The sequence below is a fragment of the Python bivittatus genome, unplaced genomic scaffold (genome assembly GCF_059951505.1).
Source record: "Python bivittatus isolate LINGU-HERP-01145 unplaced genomic scaffold, Pbiv_v1 ctg000960_np1212, whole genome shotgun sequence".
NCBI classification, from domain to species: Eukaryota; Metazoa; Chordata; class Lepidosauria; order Squamata; family Pythonidae; genus Python; species Python bivittatus.
Window position 1 is genome coordinate 16293269 of NW_028277124.1, and position 20362 is coordinate 16313630.

The following is a 20362-nucleotide window of genomic DNA, read 5'->3' on the forward strand; positions in this document are numbered from 1 at the left end:
GTGGAGCATGAGAAGGATCAGTTAGAAGATGGAGCTTGCAGGTAAAAGGCTTATGCACATCTTGGCTTATTAAATCAAGATGCTGTACAATCCAAGGTCCACCTGATTCATGTGATATTCTTAGATCAAGATGCTGTGCTGCAGGAGAAAAATCTCAGACATTTTTGAAAATGTATCTGAAGCAGAATTAGCATAAAATTGGTCCCCGGTTATGAAAGAGAATGTATTTTAAAAACGTCTTTCTCCTTTCTCCATGCGGTCAAATTAATATTTAGGTTTTGCTTCTTTTCTGTTATACCTTAAGTTGGTATTGCAATATCCATTGTCTTAATCCGCCAACATGAAATCTTGGTACTTGAGTTTGTCTACAGCAAAGAAAAGATTGAATAAGGTTGTGTAGCTGTGCAGTTTATTAAGTAAATAAAATCTCACTTTCAAATGTATGTAAAATTAATTTGAAAAACAGGATTCTAGCTCTTAGCATAACTTGTCTCCAAATTTCTTCTGTGATTGTAAGCGGGCCTTTCATACTTGACAAGAGAGTTATTTACATATTCTGAATATGTCTGGTTCATTTTTTGTTTTATCGCAAGTAGCAGTGATGTTATCCTTGCATAGTTGAACGTATTGCATATTCTGCCATCTGATAAATAATATACATTGCCTAACATTACAGTTAAAATCCTAAAATAGATCAAATTGTGTTTATGGGAAAAAACCTAAGTATAATAAACACAGTACTAAATGTGTATATTTTCTTGTGCTATCTTAAAAGGAGAATCATGTAGCTCTTATCTTTCTTGCTTTCTCTCTTTATGCTGAATTGCATGCCGTGACCATGTACAAAAATATATTAGCTCTCCTGACATTTGAATACCAAATAATTAATTTTGTACTTCAAACTGTGGCTTCTGTCGTTTTGAAAGGATCCATGTGAGCTGTGTTTATAGCGCCATGTAGTTATCCTATCATTTCTAGGATTTGCTTGGCAAGCACCTGCTCCTAACTGCCTTGAAATTTTTTGGGAAGAATGGGTTATAGTTCGGCACAACTTGTTCAGAAGGTCGTTGATGTTATTAATAATGAAACATTATTAACAGTTACCTTCCAGTATACTTGATAGTGGCCTGTAGAATTCTTTTTTTCCTGTATGTTATCTTGAAAAATAACACCATTCTATTGCTCAAAATGCTTATCGAATTATTCATTGGTTCATTTATGTTTATGTGAGCCCTTTCATATGAATGAAGCCAGCTGGGTGACTTTGGGCCATTCATTCTCTCTCAGCCCTAGAAAGGAGGCAGTGACAAACCACTTCCAAAAACATTGCTAAGAAAACTGCAGGCAGTTATCCACACACACAATTTTAAAATAATGTATACCCCATACCCTTTCTCAACTGTCTAATCAATTTTAAAATTAACTTCCATTTATTTGCTTCAGATCAGTTAATCTGCATGTGTACAGTGCCAACACATGCACCCACATAGGCACATGCAAAGCATAGCCAAAGCCATGGTTTGTACACTGCCTGTTAACTTCCTCCATTCCACTCCATCATTGTTATGTGTAAACAGAGTATTCAGAGCAGCAACATGAAACTTTAGAACAGTTATGGGACCTAAGACTCCAAGGTTGTCTGTGGCCTTCATTTTTAAAATTTTGATTGCTTATTCTGTTTCTTCCAACAAATGGGACAAATTCAGTGTTGTTAAACCTTCCTTCCAGGAGTGAAGATGGCAAAAGTTTAGATGAAGCAAGTATAAGGGCATTTTGGGAGTCAGACAAAGAATACTTGGCATGGGAAAAGGGTCTTCTAAACTGATCCACCATGTTTAGAGTGGCGAATTATAGATAGTGAATATCATTTTTAGGAACCCATTGCTCCTGCTTCAAGCAAGCTTTCTTGAGCCAATCATAAAATCATAAAATTTTAAGTTTAGATCAGTATCTCCTTCCCTTAAAATCATCCTTTAAGGCTAAGGAAGCCAAAGACTTGCCAATAGCTACTAATTTGAGCCAAAATTTCAGGCCGCAAAGCCATATCTGAGTCTCTACATAACTTAGACAATTTTTCAGTCTGGTAGAGAATAGAATTGGGGAATTTGCATCAGGGTTCTTAAGGATTTGAATTGGAAACCTTCAGTAGAACTTAGAACAGTGTGTAACAGATGATGACTTTAGCTCTAAATATTCTGTTGCAGCTAGGACATAATTATTGTGACTGTGATTGCATACAATAGGATAGTCTGGGCAGTGACTGCCCTTTGTTGTTCTTTTGGCCTCCAGAAGATTTTGGTGCAGACTTCAGGGTCCATCCCTGAAGTTGCTAAAAACAGAAAACTAAGGATAATATTTAATTGTTATACCGTTAATTGACTTTTAGTTTAAATTTAATCAATTTTGCTTTTAGTCCTGGTGCCATGTGGGGTTTTTTTAGGGGGGGTATTTTTATTGTTAGTTACCTTGAATGTCTTCTGAGTAGGTTAATGTAAATTGAATACAGGAAGCAATAATTGTCTTACTGTTACTTCTGAGAATCTTACTCCTGCTGCTACCAGTACTCTTATTGTTACTAATACTACTGTTGAGAGTAATACTGCTGATAGTAGCACTACTGATACCACTATTGTTTCCACTAATAGTATTTATTTATTTCCAATCTTTATAGTACTGCCACAGTTGCATATCTCTAGGCAATTTACAAATTCAGTAATTAAAATAACACGTTTTATAATGAAAAAACAACATGTTTTAAAAAGTAGAATTTAAAATAGCCAGTTGCTGATTGAAGCATTGATGTTAGTCTCTTTTGGAGCCCACATTCTTCACCTTCTATATGAAGAAAACCCAAATTGTCCCCCTCAAGAAAGATGGACAGGATGGCCAGAGTCAGCTTGAGGAGATGGTCTTATAGATATCTGTGGCCCTTACCCTGCTGGGAGTTACAGGTTAAACCCAGCACCTTGAATTGTACTGGAAATGTATTCAAAGCCAATGAAGTGTTTTCATAATAGGTGTTAGATTTCCGAATTGGCTTGAATTGCAGTTTCCAGGCCAGCCCAGATAGAATGTATTTCGTTTATCTGACCCGAAAGTAATGAGGGCATGAGTGACTGGTCCCACACCCTCCCACTCCAAATTTGGCTGCAACTGCCAAAGCTGAGCAAAAATGAAGACCACGGCTTCAGTTTGCTGATCTAGGTGGAACTGAGACTCAAGAAGCACCCCCAAATTGCAAATCTGCTCTTTGGGGGAAAATGTAACCCCTCTAGAGCCAGTGGAGCTGCAGTCCCACTATCCAAGTCCTGATGGAGATCACCCACCAAGAGTGATCAGTGCTGTTTCAGTCCCACAGCTGAGTCTGAATACTAAATACTGAAAGGGATCCAAACAATCAGTTCCATCCAAAATCCTTTGTAGCTGAAGTCTCAGCAATTGTCCCAGAATCTTAATGATATTGTTATCCTTGGCCTAAAAAAAGGGGTATATTGTTTTGGATCCATCCAGGCTTTATAGGCTACCTTTAATTTGGTCTTGAAAATAAACAACTGCTGAAATATAGACACAAGTTACTTTCAATGGCTGTTATGGGAAAAAATGCATTCTGTGCCATTTGCGGTTTCCGTATCTTTAAAGGCAGTCCCAGAATACCTCTCCCAGCATTTCCTTTTGAGCTTGATCTCTCTCTTTGCAGAAAAGATCAGCACTCTGAGCAAGAGAAGCCAAATGCATATTATAATCAATAGTACCTAAATTGTCTACTGATCCAGATGAACTAGCAGGTTTGCATTCTTTCTAAAATCTAAAATAAAATAAAATTTTAAAAAATCATATCCTCCAAAGATCCATTAACTACCTTTCAAGACCACTTTTGAGAACAGTTTCTGTGTGAATGGTAGAGTGTGAATGCTTATGGAAATGAATCTTACATTTCCTTGTTTTAAAGTGTTTATTGTTCCTTGTTTGGTTATGTTTAAAATGTATTTAATTTGTTTTAATAATATCTAACCATGTTTTTGAGATTGTGTTCAGATATCCTGGATGAACGTTTGCCTAGTTTCATTTTATATTTTTGGAACTCATTTATTCATTTAAGAAAGTCAGTCCTGTCTTTCCACTCCAGAAAAGCAGAGTTGATTATATAAGAATTTTAGAACAATAATATTTAAAAACACTGACATCACTATTACAGACAAAAAACCAAATCAAGCAGGCAATAAATAAAATTAAGTCACAGCAAAGGTAAATATAAAACTTTTTTATCAAGACAAATTCACAACATTGAGCTAAGCAAAACTAGCTGATTTTTAAATTGTGTAGTTTTCAGTATCATTTGTTGATTACTATTATTATAATGATAATTATTATTGCTTCATTCCAGGATATCTTGTACTATGAACAACTGAAGTCTAATGTGATCCAGCATGATCTTTTGGTGGACAGTCTGATTTATAAAGTGAGTAATTTTGATTTGCATATTTCTGTTGTCAGTAATTAATGCAGTACTCAGCCTTTAAGTTTTATATACGGAAAAGGAATGTCAGGAGTGTTTGTTCTGAAATTAAGCCCTGTGCTTAATTAGCGGTCCTTTTATAATGGTTTACTTTAGTAATTGTCTTCTGCCTGCAAAATAGCAGGTAACACACCAACCCAAGGGCCTTGAATTTCTGGGTAATAGGAAAGAGTGGAATTCTCTGTGGTTCTGCTACAATCACCATGATATACCTTTTGAATGTGGTTTTAATGTAGCAGTACTAACAGATGAACCAGAATCAACATGACTCATGCAAAAGGAAATCTCATTCTCCATCTGTTTAGATTCCTTTGGAATGTGAAATATCTCAGTCTGGCCAATTATAATCTTGGGCTTTCAAAAATTTGATCAGAATCCATTACATTTCCTAAATAATTTTTTTTTTAAACTCTTATTTTGGACTGCTAACTAGTTAAATAGTAAAAAGCAGGAATAAATGGACATTTGAAGAATGTCAGTAGTTGGATCCCACAATGTTTTGCACTGGGACTTTTTAAGACATAGTCATCAATGTTCTGGAACTGGGGATCAATAATAAGGTGACTTAGTTTGTGGAATACATTGGATTGTTTAGGCTGTTATGCTTTTTTACTTTTTGGGGACTCCAGATTAATATTTTGAAACTGGCAAATAATGTAAATGTGTTAATGCTTCCTTATTCTCTAAAAGCGTTTATAGAGTGGAAATAGTGCAAAAAGGAGAATAAAACTGATCATGGAGCTGAGATGGTCCTCTGTAAGGACAGTTTAGGCATGAAAAAATATTTATTTTTTTGTTTGCTTGTTTATTATATGGCTGTCCATCTTGTAAAACACAACTCTAGGTGGCTCACAGGATGTCTTTTTGTTCTTCTCTTGTCCTTCTGGGCAGAGAAGGACCCAGTCCTCATACCAGATCAGTAGTACTCTCTATGGTGTCACCATACCCAACATACTGCCTGATAGAAACCCACTGCAATCCCTTTGCAAAAATCCTGATCCAGATCTCTGTCAGCCTCCTATAAGAGAACAAGTATAGCTATACCAAGGCATTCCAAAAAGTGCATTCTTGTGCACATTCTAAATTTGTTGTTTGCAGTCTATGGTTGCCTTGTTTGTTTGTTTGTTTGATTGATTTTTACACTGCCCAACCCCAGCTGAGTCTGGGTAACTTATCAATTTATTTGATTTTGATGAGTGTTGTAGAAGAATGAGTCTCAACTCTCCTTTTAGTTGCAGGAGACTATTTTTGGCCCTATAGCATCTTGTTGAATGTTATGTTCGGATAGACTGCACATGGTCTGAATCCGTCTCTAACTGTGGTGATACATCCTCATGGAGATTCTGTATTAATGTATGGATTCTGTATTCTGTATTAGTGTATGCTCAGTGTGCTTTTCCTAGTAGCTTAAATGAACTAAAGATTTGTACATTTAGATAAGTCATTCTTATTACATGCCCCTGTTATTTTGTAGTCTGATTATGAGCCGTCAAGTCATTGTCAACTGCATAGATAGATTTTCTCCATGATGATCTGTCCCTAACCTAGTCTTTCAGGTCTTCCAATAGTGCATCCATCGGCATTGTAACTCAGTCCAACTACCTTACTGCTGATCATCCTTTTCTTCTCTTTCCTTCTACCTTTCCCAGCATTAGAGCCTTCTCCAGAGAGCTGGGTCTTCACATAATGTGTCTGCAGTAGGATAATTTGAGCCTAGGCATTTGTGCCTCAAGTGAGAGTCTAGGTTGATTTGTTCAATGGTCCATTTTTTGTTTTCTTGAAATTCTTTTATGAATTCTCCATGTATTGGTATGATAGGAAGGACGTATCAGCCCTTCAAGGCATGCCAGGTCCGAAAACAGACACCACAAGAGCTACTTTATTGTTATAGTGTATAGTAACAGAATCTTGCCAGAGTTTCTTTCTGCCCCTCTTACACCATACAGAATTAAGGCAATATTATTTTGAGCCTCTTTCTCATGCTTCCTCCTTTCCCAGGACTATGTTGTCGTTTACGTTCTCTTATTATCTCTTAACAGTTATGCTAATGAATTTCTTCATCAATTCTACTTCTGTGTTCCTCTACAATATGGAACTGCATCCTTAGTGGCTTCTTAGCTATCAGGCTCTTTTCTTTGGATGGCAGAGAATGGCCATCGGCTTGACTATGCAAGATCTATTTTTGGATTCAACTAAATATGACTTAGCTGTGGATAAGCAGAAAGTAGCTTTTGTTTATGTTGTGTGGCCGAGGTCCAAAAAGCTTAGAAGCTTGTGCTTGCCCAGTAAATTTTTGGGGTTAGGAAAGTTCAAGCACAACAGGTAATAAGTATTCAAAATTCCCTCAGCATTCTGTGAATATAGCAGAACTCTTGCTACAGTAATCATAATTTGTGCCTGCAACTGATTTTTCTGGAGTAGAAATTTGGAAGCTATCCTGAGTCTGCGATAGGTGGGCAATACAATTTCAGTGTTGTTATTGCTAAGATAATTGTTCCACTCCCACTAAAAACAGAAAGAAGGTGATATAAGGCAAAACTTGCAGTGATAAAAACTAATTAGAAGTGATATAATCAAATCAAGCGTGAGTATATCTGTGCCCAGGTTTCTTTCATTATAGAACAATTATACTAATAGAATTTTTCATTGTGTTTGAAAATTAGAAGTTGACAAGAGATTGAGTTTGATATATGAAAAGAGCAGTCATTAATGCTGTAGCATTACAGTGGTAATGTATCTTGTTATACTTTGTACACTGTGGGATATGCTCAGATGGAAAAGATGTTGCTCAGGTTCAGACAGTTATGGTTTTTGATTTCAGGATGTGAAACTGACAGCCAGCAATGATGACTACTACTTTGTGTTTGAGGATTATTTATATCAGGTAAGTAATTACAGGTATAGCAATAATTCAGCACTGGAAGAAGGGACATATAATGTAGGGTATAGTTCATTCTGTGTACTTTGTAAGCCAGATAAAACTTGTAATGCAACACAGCTGTTCTAAGGAGGTTAAGAGTGCACTGCTGTGTATCTACTCAAGAGTAAATTCCATTATATTCTATGAAGCTTACTTTCAAGTAATTCTGTATAGAATTGGGTTACCGCTCCAAGTGACTGTATTTATTAATCATTGTCTAATAAGAAATCATTCAGTAATGCCTGCGGATTGTTAATGTTAACCATAGACAGCTCTGAGTCAACAAAGCTAAAGATAATATATCTACTGGATAAGTTCACAGCTTTCTTCAAACTGCTGTTGAATCCCTTGAAAAATTCCTATAAAATGTGCCAGCTTATGCAGTTTGGTTGATTGATTTTACCAGGTAAGCCCTGAATTATAGAGATCTAGGACTGTGCAACTGGGTCAAAAATAGAGACCAGCAAAAGCTGCCCTTTGAGATGGTAGACATTTCTGTGCTATTTCTTAATTTCTACTGGGTATTGCAGTAAGTATGTAGACTGTTTAGCATATTTTAATAGCGTAAGGTTTCCCCATTGTTCATAATAGTGTGTGCATATCATGCATATATCTATGCGTATCAAGCATTATATACCCTTTGGACTTCTGTGGAATTTTAATTCATACCATCGGTTTCGAAAATGCTATTTATCAGTAGGCAAGGAAAAAGTTTACTTAGGGTATTTGATTTATGTATATTGATATTCATCCCTTATTGGGTAGGACAACCATGTCATTTTGGGTGTCAACATGATGCTGAAGTATGATGGGCTGGTGGGAAGAATAAGGAGAAATGTTTAAAGATTCCCCCCTCCCCAAAAAAACCCTCCTCCAGAGTGTTCAAGTCAGTGGAAAAACAAAAACAAGTTGGCAGTGCTAAAACTAGTTCAAAGCCAAATTCCAGAGGAAACCACAGGGGTGAATTTCAACTGATTCAGGAGGGTTCTGGGAGAGGCCCAGTTGTGTGGGGGCACATCTCTCAAGGTAGCTGCTGGCTAAATTTTTGTGAATGCGACATAATAGAAAAGGAAGGAGGGGCATTATAAGGGTAACATGGGGGGGGGGGTCAGAATGTGAAAAATTCTGTTATACTAAGGACTTGTTTTTGTTTGCATTGGAAATTAATGGGCAGTAGCCATGGCCTTGGAAGAACAGTTGACAGTAATGAGGAATTTGGATCCTCTTAGGAGTTCTGGGAAGGGCATCAGAAAAAAATACAAGTATTAACATTTAGAGAGGACTGTTTAAAGGAACCAACAATATTTGCTGTGTCCAGTCTTAGGCATCCATGAAAGAATTGACCTAATCTACTTATATAATAGTTTACCACCATGACCCTTGGGATGGCACCCATAATTTATTACCTTTGTTTCTACTAAAAAGAAGCTGTCTAGTGTGTGTAGAATTGTCTGTGTTGCTTGTCTTAAATCTTTTTTAATGAAAGCTTATTACATTTGCAAATTTGCTAACATACATTTGATTATAGTGTCAGTATAAATGTCATGGGGTTAGCATCTCATTTTCATGGTACTTTCAACTCAATTAGTCAAAGCTGTTGAAGGAGGTTCTCATTTTTTTTCTTTGTTGCATCAAACAAGCTTAAGCGTTTCTTTTCTTAATTGGTAGGATATTCTGTATATTCTGAGAATATAGTATAGGCAAAAAAGTAAAGCTTTCTAAATTATCATTAAAATATTTTCTAATTGCCTTTCAAGAAAGCTTGCAAAACAACTGTGATATTGAAAATATGATCTAGCTAAAACTACAGCCATAATAGTCATAAACCAAAAGTGAACATCTATTTATTTAAATAAAAGAAGGCTGCATTATCCAAGCTATAAAACACCAGGATGAAATTTTGCACATGTGCCATGCTAGGGCATTCTACAGAGATGAGGTCAGTATAGAAAAAGCTGTTTCTCTTCTGCCTGCCAGCTCAGAATGGGTTTCTGTGACTAATATTAACATCTGGGCAGCCTTGTATATTTATTTGTAGGTGGGCCTTCAGGTAAAAGCCTTGTATATTTATTTGTAGGTTGCCCTTCAGGGCCTGAAAGCAGGGCAACTCAGTAATCCTTGCAAGGGAAGGGATAGCTGCACTCAATACCAAATGCAGCTTCCAAATCATCTTAAAGAGAACCTTATATATAGCATGTTTACAATTTTGATGTCAACAGAAAAAGAAGGCTGTAGCAAGGCTTGATGTAGGGGTCTTCCCAATGTCTCAGAGAAATAAAAATAAATACATTTTCAATCTCAGAAGGATTTCCACCTGTCTGTGAGCCAGCAGAAAACTAAATTGACATACCCATTGCTCATCCCCATTGCCTCCATTTGCAGCCAGAGGACAGTGTCCCAATTTCCCATTCAGGGAAGAATGCCTTCCATCCCTTATCAGTGTCACCAGTCAGTGGGAGACCCGCCGATCACAGCACTGCTGTACTTATTAATCGTTTTGATGGACAGCTAGACTCCAAAGGCTTTGACATCAGTCAAATAGATAACTGGTATAATTCAACTTTAACTAATTCCTTATGTTCTGGTCTCCTGAAAAATTGCATGGCTGTCCTGACTTGATGTTATTTGACAATTTACTACAGAGCCATACAGCCATACCTCACAAAGAAAAATCCCAAGGGGCCCAGTGGGAGGATTTGAATAAGAGATGGCTTGACCAAGCATGTGCAATAGTTAAAAAAAAAAAGACCTGATTAGTGCATTCATCTGTCATAAAAGAGATCCTTCAGCCAGCTCTAGTAGGGCTATGATGGAAATTGAAGAACACAAATGGCTTTTGAGCAAGAGGAAAAGGTTGGCAGCAACAGTTGCAGGGCATCACTGATACAGACTCTGAAACTAATGACTCCTTAATGTTCTGGTGATTCATCACAAATTACTGTAGGCAAGCCATCTAGGTACCATAGACCTGTTAGTACCACTAAATGCATGGAGGTCACACTTCTGAGCCTGACACAGTGCACCAGATCTAGAGATATCCCCTTCTTGGATGTGCCAAATGACTTGCATTGCTGGCCTCCAGTGACAGTTGCTGAAGCAAAGCAGCTAATTAACCAGATAAAGCAGGGGAAAGCCACTGGTAATGATTCTACCCAGCAGAATTAATTAGGTCTTTTGATAGCTGATGGGCCCTGGTTTTTGCTATTTCTATTTACCTATGTTGACAATACAGTGCATATCCTAGTAGATTGGAGTGTTGCAATCGTCCCTATTTCAAAAAAGGAGATAAAAAACTAGCATGTCTTCTGAATATGAGCATGAAATTATGTGAAAGGTGTATATTCTGGCAGCTCTGTAATTGGATGGAACGTAAGCATGTTTTAAAATATGAGTTTGGGAAGACAGGTCTACAGTTTATTACTGTTTGATTCGGTAGCAGTTACTGGCATACAGCAGCCATTGTTGATTTAAAAGTGGTCTTTGGTTTGATCACCAGAACTCTTTTAGCTCAAAAATTCCACTATCAACAGTCGTGTTATTAATGCCTAAACTGTATCAAAGCACTAGTCTCAGAGTTAGATGTGGTAGCGTAAGACAATTTTTGGATTCAATTCCAGCTTCAAATGGAGTGAGACAAGCATGCATCCTGGTCCTCTTCTTGTTTAATATTTACAAAAACACTCTGGATGAATATCTACAAGGCTAGACTTAAGATGCCCCAAAGATGGCAGACAAATTGCTGTCAGTTCCACTTCATCCAGATATCACTGCAGTCTTCTCACTCTAGTCCACCTTTGGAGCTTAAATCACCAGAAAACAAAAGTTGCAGTATTGTTTAACAGTATCTAAGCTCATAATTGGCACATTGATAATCAAACGTATGAGCTAATGAAGTGCTTATATATCTTGGTGTGATGTTCCTTACTTCTGGAAACTTAAGGCTCAGATCTTATGAGCGGTGAAGGAGGAGCGCAGCTGCTTTCTTAAGATTTCACCAGAGACAAGTGGACACTTTGCCCCAGCTGCAGTTAAATAATTCAGTGCAAAATCAGCTGCACAAATTCTATATGGGGCTCAACTGGGACTCAGTTCCAGTTTTGCTCCTTGTGAGAAAGTCCAGCTTCTGGTTTCCTAACCCCATTAGGAGGTGTCTAACCTTGTGAAGTGTGTCAGATGCAACCCTGAGATTGAAGCAAGGCTGTTCCGAACAGTGGCCCGAGTTTGAACATTAATTCTATTCATCTAGGTAAGTCTAGCTCCAAAGGGGCTGCTTTATTAATTGTAAGGAATAATTATAGACCTCAATAGCAGGTGAACAGTCTATGTAAATTGTGTTCTAGTGGCTTGCCACCTCAGTTTTTGCTAATATCCAGGCTGGAGAAAGCCAAAGGAATAATTAGGAAATGGATCAATGAGCTAAGCCAAAGTATAAAGATCCATTGACCACTTAGTGATGTTCAAAGGCAAATCACAGGCAAAATATCTCTATTCCCTTACCTATTATAGCTCTCAGTAGACCTTTTTGTGAGCTTGCTTTAATTTTCTCCCCTCAACAGTCTTGGAGGGTAGATTCAGTAAAATTCTCATTATCATAGAGTTAATGACCATGTGGTTCAGGCAAAATTGAATGTGGAACATTCTTTTCTTTGTTCTGTATTTTATTCAAACCCCAGATAAAACCTGCTACAACCATTTCTGAAAAAAATGTCTGGTCAAACAGAGACATTTTATACAAGGTACTTTATAGCAGACAGAAATCCTAAAGTTATCTACCTAATTGGCAAATTCTGCTTCCAAGTGATAAGCCTATGTTGTCAAACATTAATTGCTGTGGGACTGTTTATGATGACTAATTTGGATATATCGATAGCTGTTTGGATATACACAAAGAGGACAGAAAGTTTCCATTTGTGTATAATTCTACTGAGTCTGGTCTATATCTGCATACCACCTGCTTGGACAACCACTGGTTTAGCTATCTGTCAGAACTCACCTCCGAATCTCTTTTTTACTTTTTCCAGCCTGGGGATTAGCTGCTTGGGTTGAGAGAGGTGACAGGTAAAGGGGAGAGATCTCCAATCCCAAAGACCAGTTATGCTATAGGAGTGGAGATCCACAAGCTATGAAAGAGCCCCCCGCCCGCGCCCCTTTACTGTCACCTTTCTTAGCCTGAAGTTCATCTACCCTGCAAGAAGAAGTGGCAGGAGATGGAGTGAGGTAGCTCGAAGAATTGACAGGCATAGGTAAATGGCAGCGGAAGAGCTGTCTCCCTCTTCACTACCCCATAGTGGCTATCAGCTCTCTGAACACTTTTAAAAGTGCAACAATTCTATGCTCTAAAATAGCTAATGTGTGTGTTGGATATTGTGTGGTGAAATGGAAGAAAGGCAGCTGAGTGAACCCCTATACCTGTCAGTTACTATTTGTGAAATATGTGATGGGCACTGAGAGAGGTTGTGCCATGGTGGCAGAAAGATAACTAGCTCTCTCCAATTTTACTATGGAGCCCCCTCCAGTCCTCAGCACTGGTCTGTTGCTGTCCCATATCTTCAAGTGATGGATAATCTGTGAAAACTGATAGGCAAACAGTTTGGAGGAAATGGATTTTCCCACGACACAAAGCAGAATGACCTGAGAGGACAGTGCTCAGAGACCAGAGGGGAGGGGGAGATGCTTGCAAGAGCTTAAGGGGGCTGATTCTATACTTTCGGCATCACCTAACTTCTTCCCAGGGTTGGAAACGAAAGAAGGGCAGAGAAGAAAAGAGTTGCTAAGGCATGTCTGTGCATTTATGTGTTAGTGGGGAAACTCCCATAGAAAGCACTCCTGATAACAGATACCACCCACATTTTCATAGGGAGCACAGAGTCCATGAGAATTTCCAAGCTGAATTCTTGGTTTTTCAAAGGGGAAAGTGAACCTGTTGAACATTGAACATTTATACTTCAGTGTAGATCGGTAGCTTTCTCCAGTAACAATCTCCATCAAAGTGTTTTCTTTCTAGATGTCTTATCTAAGATCATCTGGAGTTTATTATCCACCATCCACTGTAGTGCTTTAGGTACCGGATGATACTTATCTGTAAACAAGGAATCTAGCTGAGATACTTTTAATAGGGATTTAACTACTGATTCTGTCAATGAAATGGGAACCTCATAAACCCCCAGCTGCTGAAGACTAGATCTATTATGTCTTAATAACCAAGAAGATAATGATTCAAAGGACAAGCTATGAGGCAAACTATGATGTAATCTGCCATGTGTTCTTATCTTAATTTATTGGGAACATGAGTGTCCTGTATTCATTAAAAATTGCCTAGTAGAATGTATATCCCCTGTGCATCTTGATCTGAAGTGAATTAATCCATTATCGGTGATCCCATGCATTAGAGTGAAGATACCACAAATACCACCAAGTATACAGAACTTGGAAGAAAAGATTCTTATCAGAGAAAAACTCATAAACAATCAAAGGAGAATTGAACGTGCTAACTGATTATGGAACATTCACTCACTGTTGGAGGGGAGGGAGGGAGGAAGGAAGGTAGGTAGGTAGGTAGGTAGGTTGGTCTTGAGACATAGCTAGAATTCTGAATAGCAAGTGTCTACACTGCCAATTTGTTGGCTATCTTATTTATCACATTTAAATTAGTGTTCCTGTGTAACAAAACAGAATGAAGATGGGAACACAGAGAAATAGGAGAAGGCAAGGAGTGTGGTGAGCTCTGACCTGCCAGTTCCTTTCTGTTACAGTAAATAATTAAACACAGTTCAGAATCCTGAGGTGGGGAGGATAAATGTTGTGATAGAGAAAGCATTTTCTCATTTAGTACAGCTTGTTATTGAATCAATACGAATAATATCCAGAGGAGTAGCATTTAGTCATATTGGTTGAATGAAACTCAGGAAAAGCTTTTGGCAAGAGAGTCCCAGTAAGCCTCCTGAGATGTGATGGTACCATGTTAGTAAACCTGGAATTAAGAAGGATATTAAAATTTATCAAAGACATTCCCTGTGCATTTCTGAAATATCATGCCACTGGAATTTTGATAGAAAGTTGTAAAGAAGAAAATAGAAAACAGTGCACAGTAGTTCTTAGAATCTGGGAATGTGATTTTGCCTATATTAATTTACCTCAAGTATGTATATATGTTGATAAAAGCATACGCCACAAAAATAGTTTATAATTTGGGAAAGAAAGTGGTGCTAGCGTAAGCTATCCATGACTTTTTTGCTAAATGTGAAAAATTATGGGGAAAAAATAACTAGATTAGAAAAATATAAAAGGGAATCTATCTATGGGAGAGATTGTGGGAAAGAGAAAGGCCAGGTATTTGGTTTATCTGAGAAGAGGCAACTCCATCCAGATGTGAGAGATGTGGGAAGAAAGCATTCCAAAGAGAATGCTATTCACTCAGTATAGCTGGGTCTGGGACCTTATTCTTATAGTTTCCAAGGTTCTACATTTACCCTTGACTAGCATTAAAGATATCTTCCTGAAATCCATGCCATGCCTGCTTCTTTGGTTTTGCCAGCTCCAAAAACCATTTCACCAATCTGAATAGAACAACTCAGCTTGTGGTGTGTTGGCCAGGAGCACAGTTTCCTGGCCAAGTTCATGAAATTGCTGGTGACTAGTTTATGTGTAATGGATACAGTGATGGGCTACCTTGAAACGTGATTTGATTCCAATCAGTTGCTTGACCACCAAACCAGTATAATCAGAGAGATGCTTATGGGTGTCTGACCTGAGAAGGAAACACTTTGTTCCCTTCTTTTTCCTGATTTGTAGTTTCTGCCTGCGTCCCACACAAATCAGCATCTGAGTGCCACACTGCTTAAAAGATGAGGTAGGCATGCAGATTCAATTTTTCATTCCATGGAAAACGAAGGCAAAATACCCCTCCCAGTTTTCATTGAGGAGATTTGGTTGCTTGCCAACACACTAATTTATAGGGATGTCATAATTCAATTTTGTTCACTGCTAGAAAGACAAGACTATATTGAGTTGTGGAAGGGTACCTACCTGAGAAGATATGTTTAGATTATGAGTGGTAGGAAATGGTCCCCCCACATCCCCCAATCTGGATGGCAGGCAGGAAAAGACCTCTCTGAACCCATGCTCTGCATGGTGTCCAGCACTTTACTCTCCTCTTTCTGCTGACTTCAGTTGTTATAAATTAGTTTTTAATTTTTCCTGTTTATTATTACTTTGCTGGCTGTGCTATATTTTAAGAGTTTGGATAGGATCACGGGCTGATAAGTAATGCTGACTTTAAAGTGTGTATTTAAGATAAAGGCACTTTGTTGTCTGAAAAAATGTTAATCTGCAAAGTAGTAAGTTGTTCAAGGAGGTAAGACCATATCTCTGCCAGAAAATTATTATGTCCTCTATCAGAAGCACGGGCAGATTTTCAAGACATTTCTGCTTTTCTTTGACAAATATAATTTTCAGGGGACTTTGTTTATACAAATATTAGACAGAAAGGTGCTGTCTCCACAGGTGATACACTGTGAAGCATTGTCATGGCATTGGAAACATTCTGTTTAAAATAAAGGGAAGATAAGCTGTGCATCCTGCATTAATTTGTTTAGAATTATTTTCAAGCGATGGAACACTCCTGGAAATAAATTTGCTATAGACCTGTATGTTTTCTGCGGCAGAATAAAAGACCAGTTGTGTGTGTATGTGTGTCTGAGTTTATACAAGAAAATTATCTAGGAGTTAACTCTTTGCAGATAATCCAGCCTGATTGAGTTTTTCTACAGTTACCTTAAGAAAAATAGGAAACTGGGTTATTATTACAGATCTCCATAAAGGTCCAAATAGGAACAAGCATTGTCTGAAATGGTTTATCAAGGAATCCAAAATCATCATCCAATCTGAAGGGACTAATCTAAACATTTTGCTTGTACTTAAGTGTAGTAAGACTTCTACTTTGCAAGAAACATGTTTTTCGATATTCATGTTCAGTTAAAAGTGAGGTTATTCACAGAGTACTTTCTGATAACGCTGTGTTTTCTGCAGGTATTACTTTGTTTTTCTCGGGACACGTCAGTGTTGGAACACTTTGTGTACAATAGTGCTACCCCACCCAAATCATACATTCGAGGTAAAGAAACATTTATTTAAAATGCTCAAGCCATACGTAGGAGCTGAAGAGACAGCTATAATATTTGATAAATATTACTTGATGGTTCTACCTGAGCAGGGGTTTAAAATGTTCAAACCTTGACATTTCTGGTCCATTATACCGAATGCATTTAATTACCACCTCTTTGCAGTGGGATGCAAAGTCATAGGAAATGCAAAGCAGGACATACTCTGCAAAATATGATGGATGTGCTACATTTGGCATGGTGGATTACAGTGGGGCAAAAAAGTATTAGTCAGCCACCAATTGTGCAAGTTCTCCCACTTAAAAAGATGAGAGAGGCCTGTAATTTTCATCATAGGTATACCTCAAGTATGAGAGACAAAATGGGGAAAAAAATCCAGAAAATCACATTGTCTGATTTGTAAAGAATTTATTTGCAAATCATGGTGGAAAATAAGTATTTGGTCAATATCAAAAGTTCATCTCAATACTTTGTTATATATCCTTTGTTGGCAATGACAGAGGTCAAACGTTTTCTGTAAGTCTTCACAAGGTTTTCACACACTGTTGCTGGTATTTTGGCCCATTCCTCCATGCAGATCTCCTCTAGAGCAGTGATGTTTTGGGGCTGTTGCTGGGCAACACGGACTTTCAACTCCCTCCAAAGGTTTTCCATGGGGTTGAGATCTGGAGACTGGCTAGGCCACTCCGGGACCTTGAAATGCTTCTTACGAAGCCACTCCTTCGTTGCCCAGGCGGTGTGTTTGGGATCATTGTCATGCTGAAAGACCCAGCCACGTTTCATCTTCAATGCCCTTGCTGATGGAAGGAGTTGTTCACTCAAAATCTCACGATACATGGCCCCATTCATTCTTTCCTTTACACAGAGCAGTTGTCCTGGTCCCTTTGCAGAAAAACAGCCCCAAAGCATGATGTTTCCACCCCCATGCTTCACAGTAGGTATGGTGTTCTTTGGATGCAACTCAGCATTCTCTCTCCTCCAAACACAACGAGTTGAGTTTAGACCAAAACGTTCTACTTTGGTTTCATCTGACCACATGACATTCTCCCAATCCTCTTCTGGATCATCCAGATGCTCTCTAGCAAACTTCAGACAGGCCCGGACATGTACTGGCTTAAGCAGGGGGACACTGCAGGATTTGAGTCCCTGGCAGCATAGTGTGTTACTGATGGTAGCCTTTGTTACTTTGGTCCCAGCTCTCTGCAGGTCATTCACTAGGTCCCCTCATGTGGTTCTGGGATTTTTGCTCACCGTTCTTGTGATCATTTTGACCCCACAGGGTGAGATCTTACATGGAGCCCCAGATCAAGGGAGATTATCAGTGGTCTTGTATGTCTTCCATTTTCTAATTGTTGCTCCCACAGTTGATTTCTTCACACCAAGCTGCTTGCCTATTGCAGATTCAGTCTTCCCAGCCTGGTGCAGGTCTACAATTTTGTTTCTGGTGTCCTTCAACAGCTCTTTGGTCTTGGCCATAGTGGAGTTTGGAGTGTGACTGTTTGAGGTTGTGGACAGGTGTCTTTTATACTAATAACAAGGTAAAACAGGTGCCATTACTGCAGGTAACGAGTGGAGGGCAGAGGAGCCTCTTAAGGAAATAGTTACAGGTCTGTGAGAGCCAGACATCTTGCTTGTTTGTAGGTGACCAAATACTTATTTTCCACCATGATTTGCAAATAAATTCTTTAAAAATCAGACAATGTGATTTTCTGGATTTTTTCCCCCCATTTTGTCTCTCATAGTTGAGGTATACCTATGATGAAAATTACAGGCCTCTCTCATCTTTTTAAGTGGGAGAACTTGCACAATTGGTGGCTGACTAAATACTTTTTTGCCCCACTGTATGTGTATTGTAGGCCCTGCAAGGGAACATTTTTCAACCTTTTTTTCTCTTCTGTGTAATCCAGCTGTTGAAGCTACAACTGAAGTAAAAAGCTGACAGTGGTACTGGGAGTAAGCCTGATTTCTTGTATTCCTTTTTAAAATGAAAACTCTTGATAATCAGTGCCCTACTGAATTATTTCTGTTGAGGGACAATGTGAATATTTTACCCTACTTTCTGCCATAGCTTATGTGTGGATTTCTTATTTTCCTGCTTTCAGTTGCTTTTCAATGAGATGTTTTACATATATGTAATATTTAGCATTGTTTCTATAATTTTAAAATTAAGAAATCTACAAATGTATGTTTCCTTCAAAACAGGGTAGGAAAAAAAAGAGAACAGAAATGCACTATTTGTGAATTTTGCAATAGATGTGGTTCTTATATGCAAAGGGTAAATAAATTTAATATATTCCAGTATTCTTCTGGAAAAATCATTCTTTAAAATAAACTTTTAAGATGTTCTATTGGTTGCTATTAAAGTTTAATATATATTGCATAATACCTGGAATAAAGTGAATTAATTATTGGTCTTCATTCTAGTTTATTCCTTTGAGGACAGCTTTATTTTACAGCTCTATAGGAATTATTACTTTCCTGACCTCTGAATTTTACTGTAATTTTTCACTCTTTGTCATTGTGACAGGTCTGCATTTTAATTATGGAAAACCTTGCATTCTCTTGCTGCGTATCTGATTCTTGGTTTGTTATTTCTGTTTTTTGTAGGGAAACTTGGAATGGAACAATATGCTGTCTTTTATCCACCAAATGGTAAAGATGTTATACTGTTGCCTCCTCTAGTGGAAACAGGGGAAACTACACCATTTTTAAGAGTGAATTCTTCTGAATTGTGTTTGTTCTTTGGATGAAGGGAAATAATAGCTACTCAAAAAGTTGGCAGAACCTTTTTGCTTTGAAGCACCCCAAGGTCTTCTGGCCATACAGAAGCTGGCTCAGAAGACCAGGGGGTGGTGTATGTGTGTTTGTGCTGAAAACAGCTAACCAAGCCTTAGAGCAGCTGTTTTGTGGCCTTGAGGAAAGGATTTGGGGTGCTTCATTGAATGATTTACACAGGCCTCATAACTCCTTAAGAAGCCTCCTTCTCCAAGAGAAGGTATCCAGCAAAACTTTCTTCTTGTATAAGTATTTTTTTAACTGTGATTAATAGACATGGTAGCATAAATCCATGATGTATACAGAAAATTAAAAAAAAATCCACTAAAAGGTAGACAAAGAGAAAAAAAATAATATATACATTCATATCCACTGTGTATCCACTGCCAATAGTAGATCTGTTGCAATTAAGGTAAAATATAAAGTCCACCCGAATTTGATAGAATTGTGGTTCCTACCTCTGGTGTTTCATTGTTTTAACTTTATCTGTGATCTTTTCTAATATGGTGATAAAAGAGACGTGGCTAATCCACTCAATTGTTAAATTATCTAAAGTTTTCCAGTGTTGGGCAATTATATTTTAGCTGCTTAGATTAAGTAAATAAGTTCCTTGTTTTTGAGCTTGAGGTTCAATGCTGTAAATAAGTGCAATAATCCTAACTCTGGGGAACATTCAATTCTTTATTTAGTAGTGATTTATTTATTTATATTCAGTTTTGATGTGTCTGACTCCAACTGAATCTGGGTGACTCACACCAATAACATTAGCATAAAAACAACAAAATACAGAGAATTAACCAGAACAGTTACAGAAATAGCTACAAATAATTACAAGAAGGCATTCCAAACATCAAAGCAAAACATAAAACATCACAAGCAGGGATGTCCATCCACCTTACTTCAGGGACTGGGTAAATAGCCAGGTTTTCAAGGCCTTCTGGAACGTCATCAGATTTAATGCTGTATGGATCTTGTGGACCTCATTCCAGAGGAGAGGCACCGCTACAGAGAAAGCATGCTTTCTGAGTCCCA

The 20362-nt window shown here is 38.0% G+C and overlaps 1 protein-coding gene across 11 annotated transcripts in view; it reads left to right on the forward strand.

The window, feature by feature from the left end:
• TBC1D19 (TBC1 domain family member 19) overlaps positions 1-20362 on the forward strand; it is a 90830-nt gene that overhangs the window by 49420 nt on the left and 21048 nt on the right. For all 11 annotated transcript variants that reach the window (XM_088131418.1, XM_088131415.1, XM_088131417.1 and 8 more), the window contains 4 exons: positions 4385-4459; positions 7338-7400; positions 16464-16548; positions 19163-19207. In XM_088131418.1, coding sequence (XP_087987544.1) covers positions 4385-4459; positions 7338-7400; positions 16464-16548; positions 19163-19207 — 268 coding nt within the window. The remainder of the gene's footprint in view (positions 1-4384; positions 4460-7337; positions 7401-16463; positions 16549-19162; positions 19208-20362) is intronic.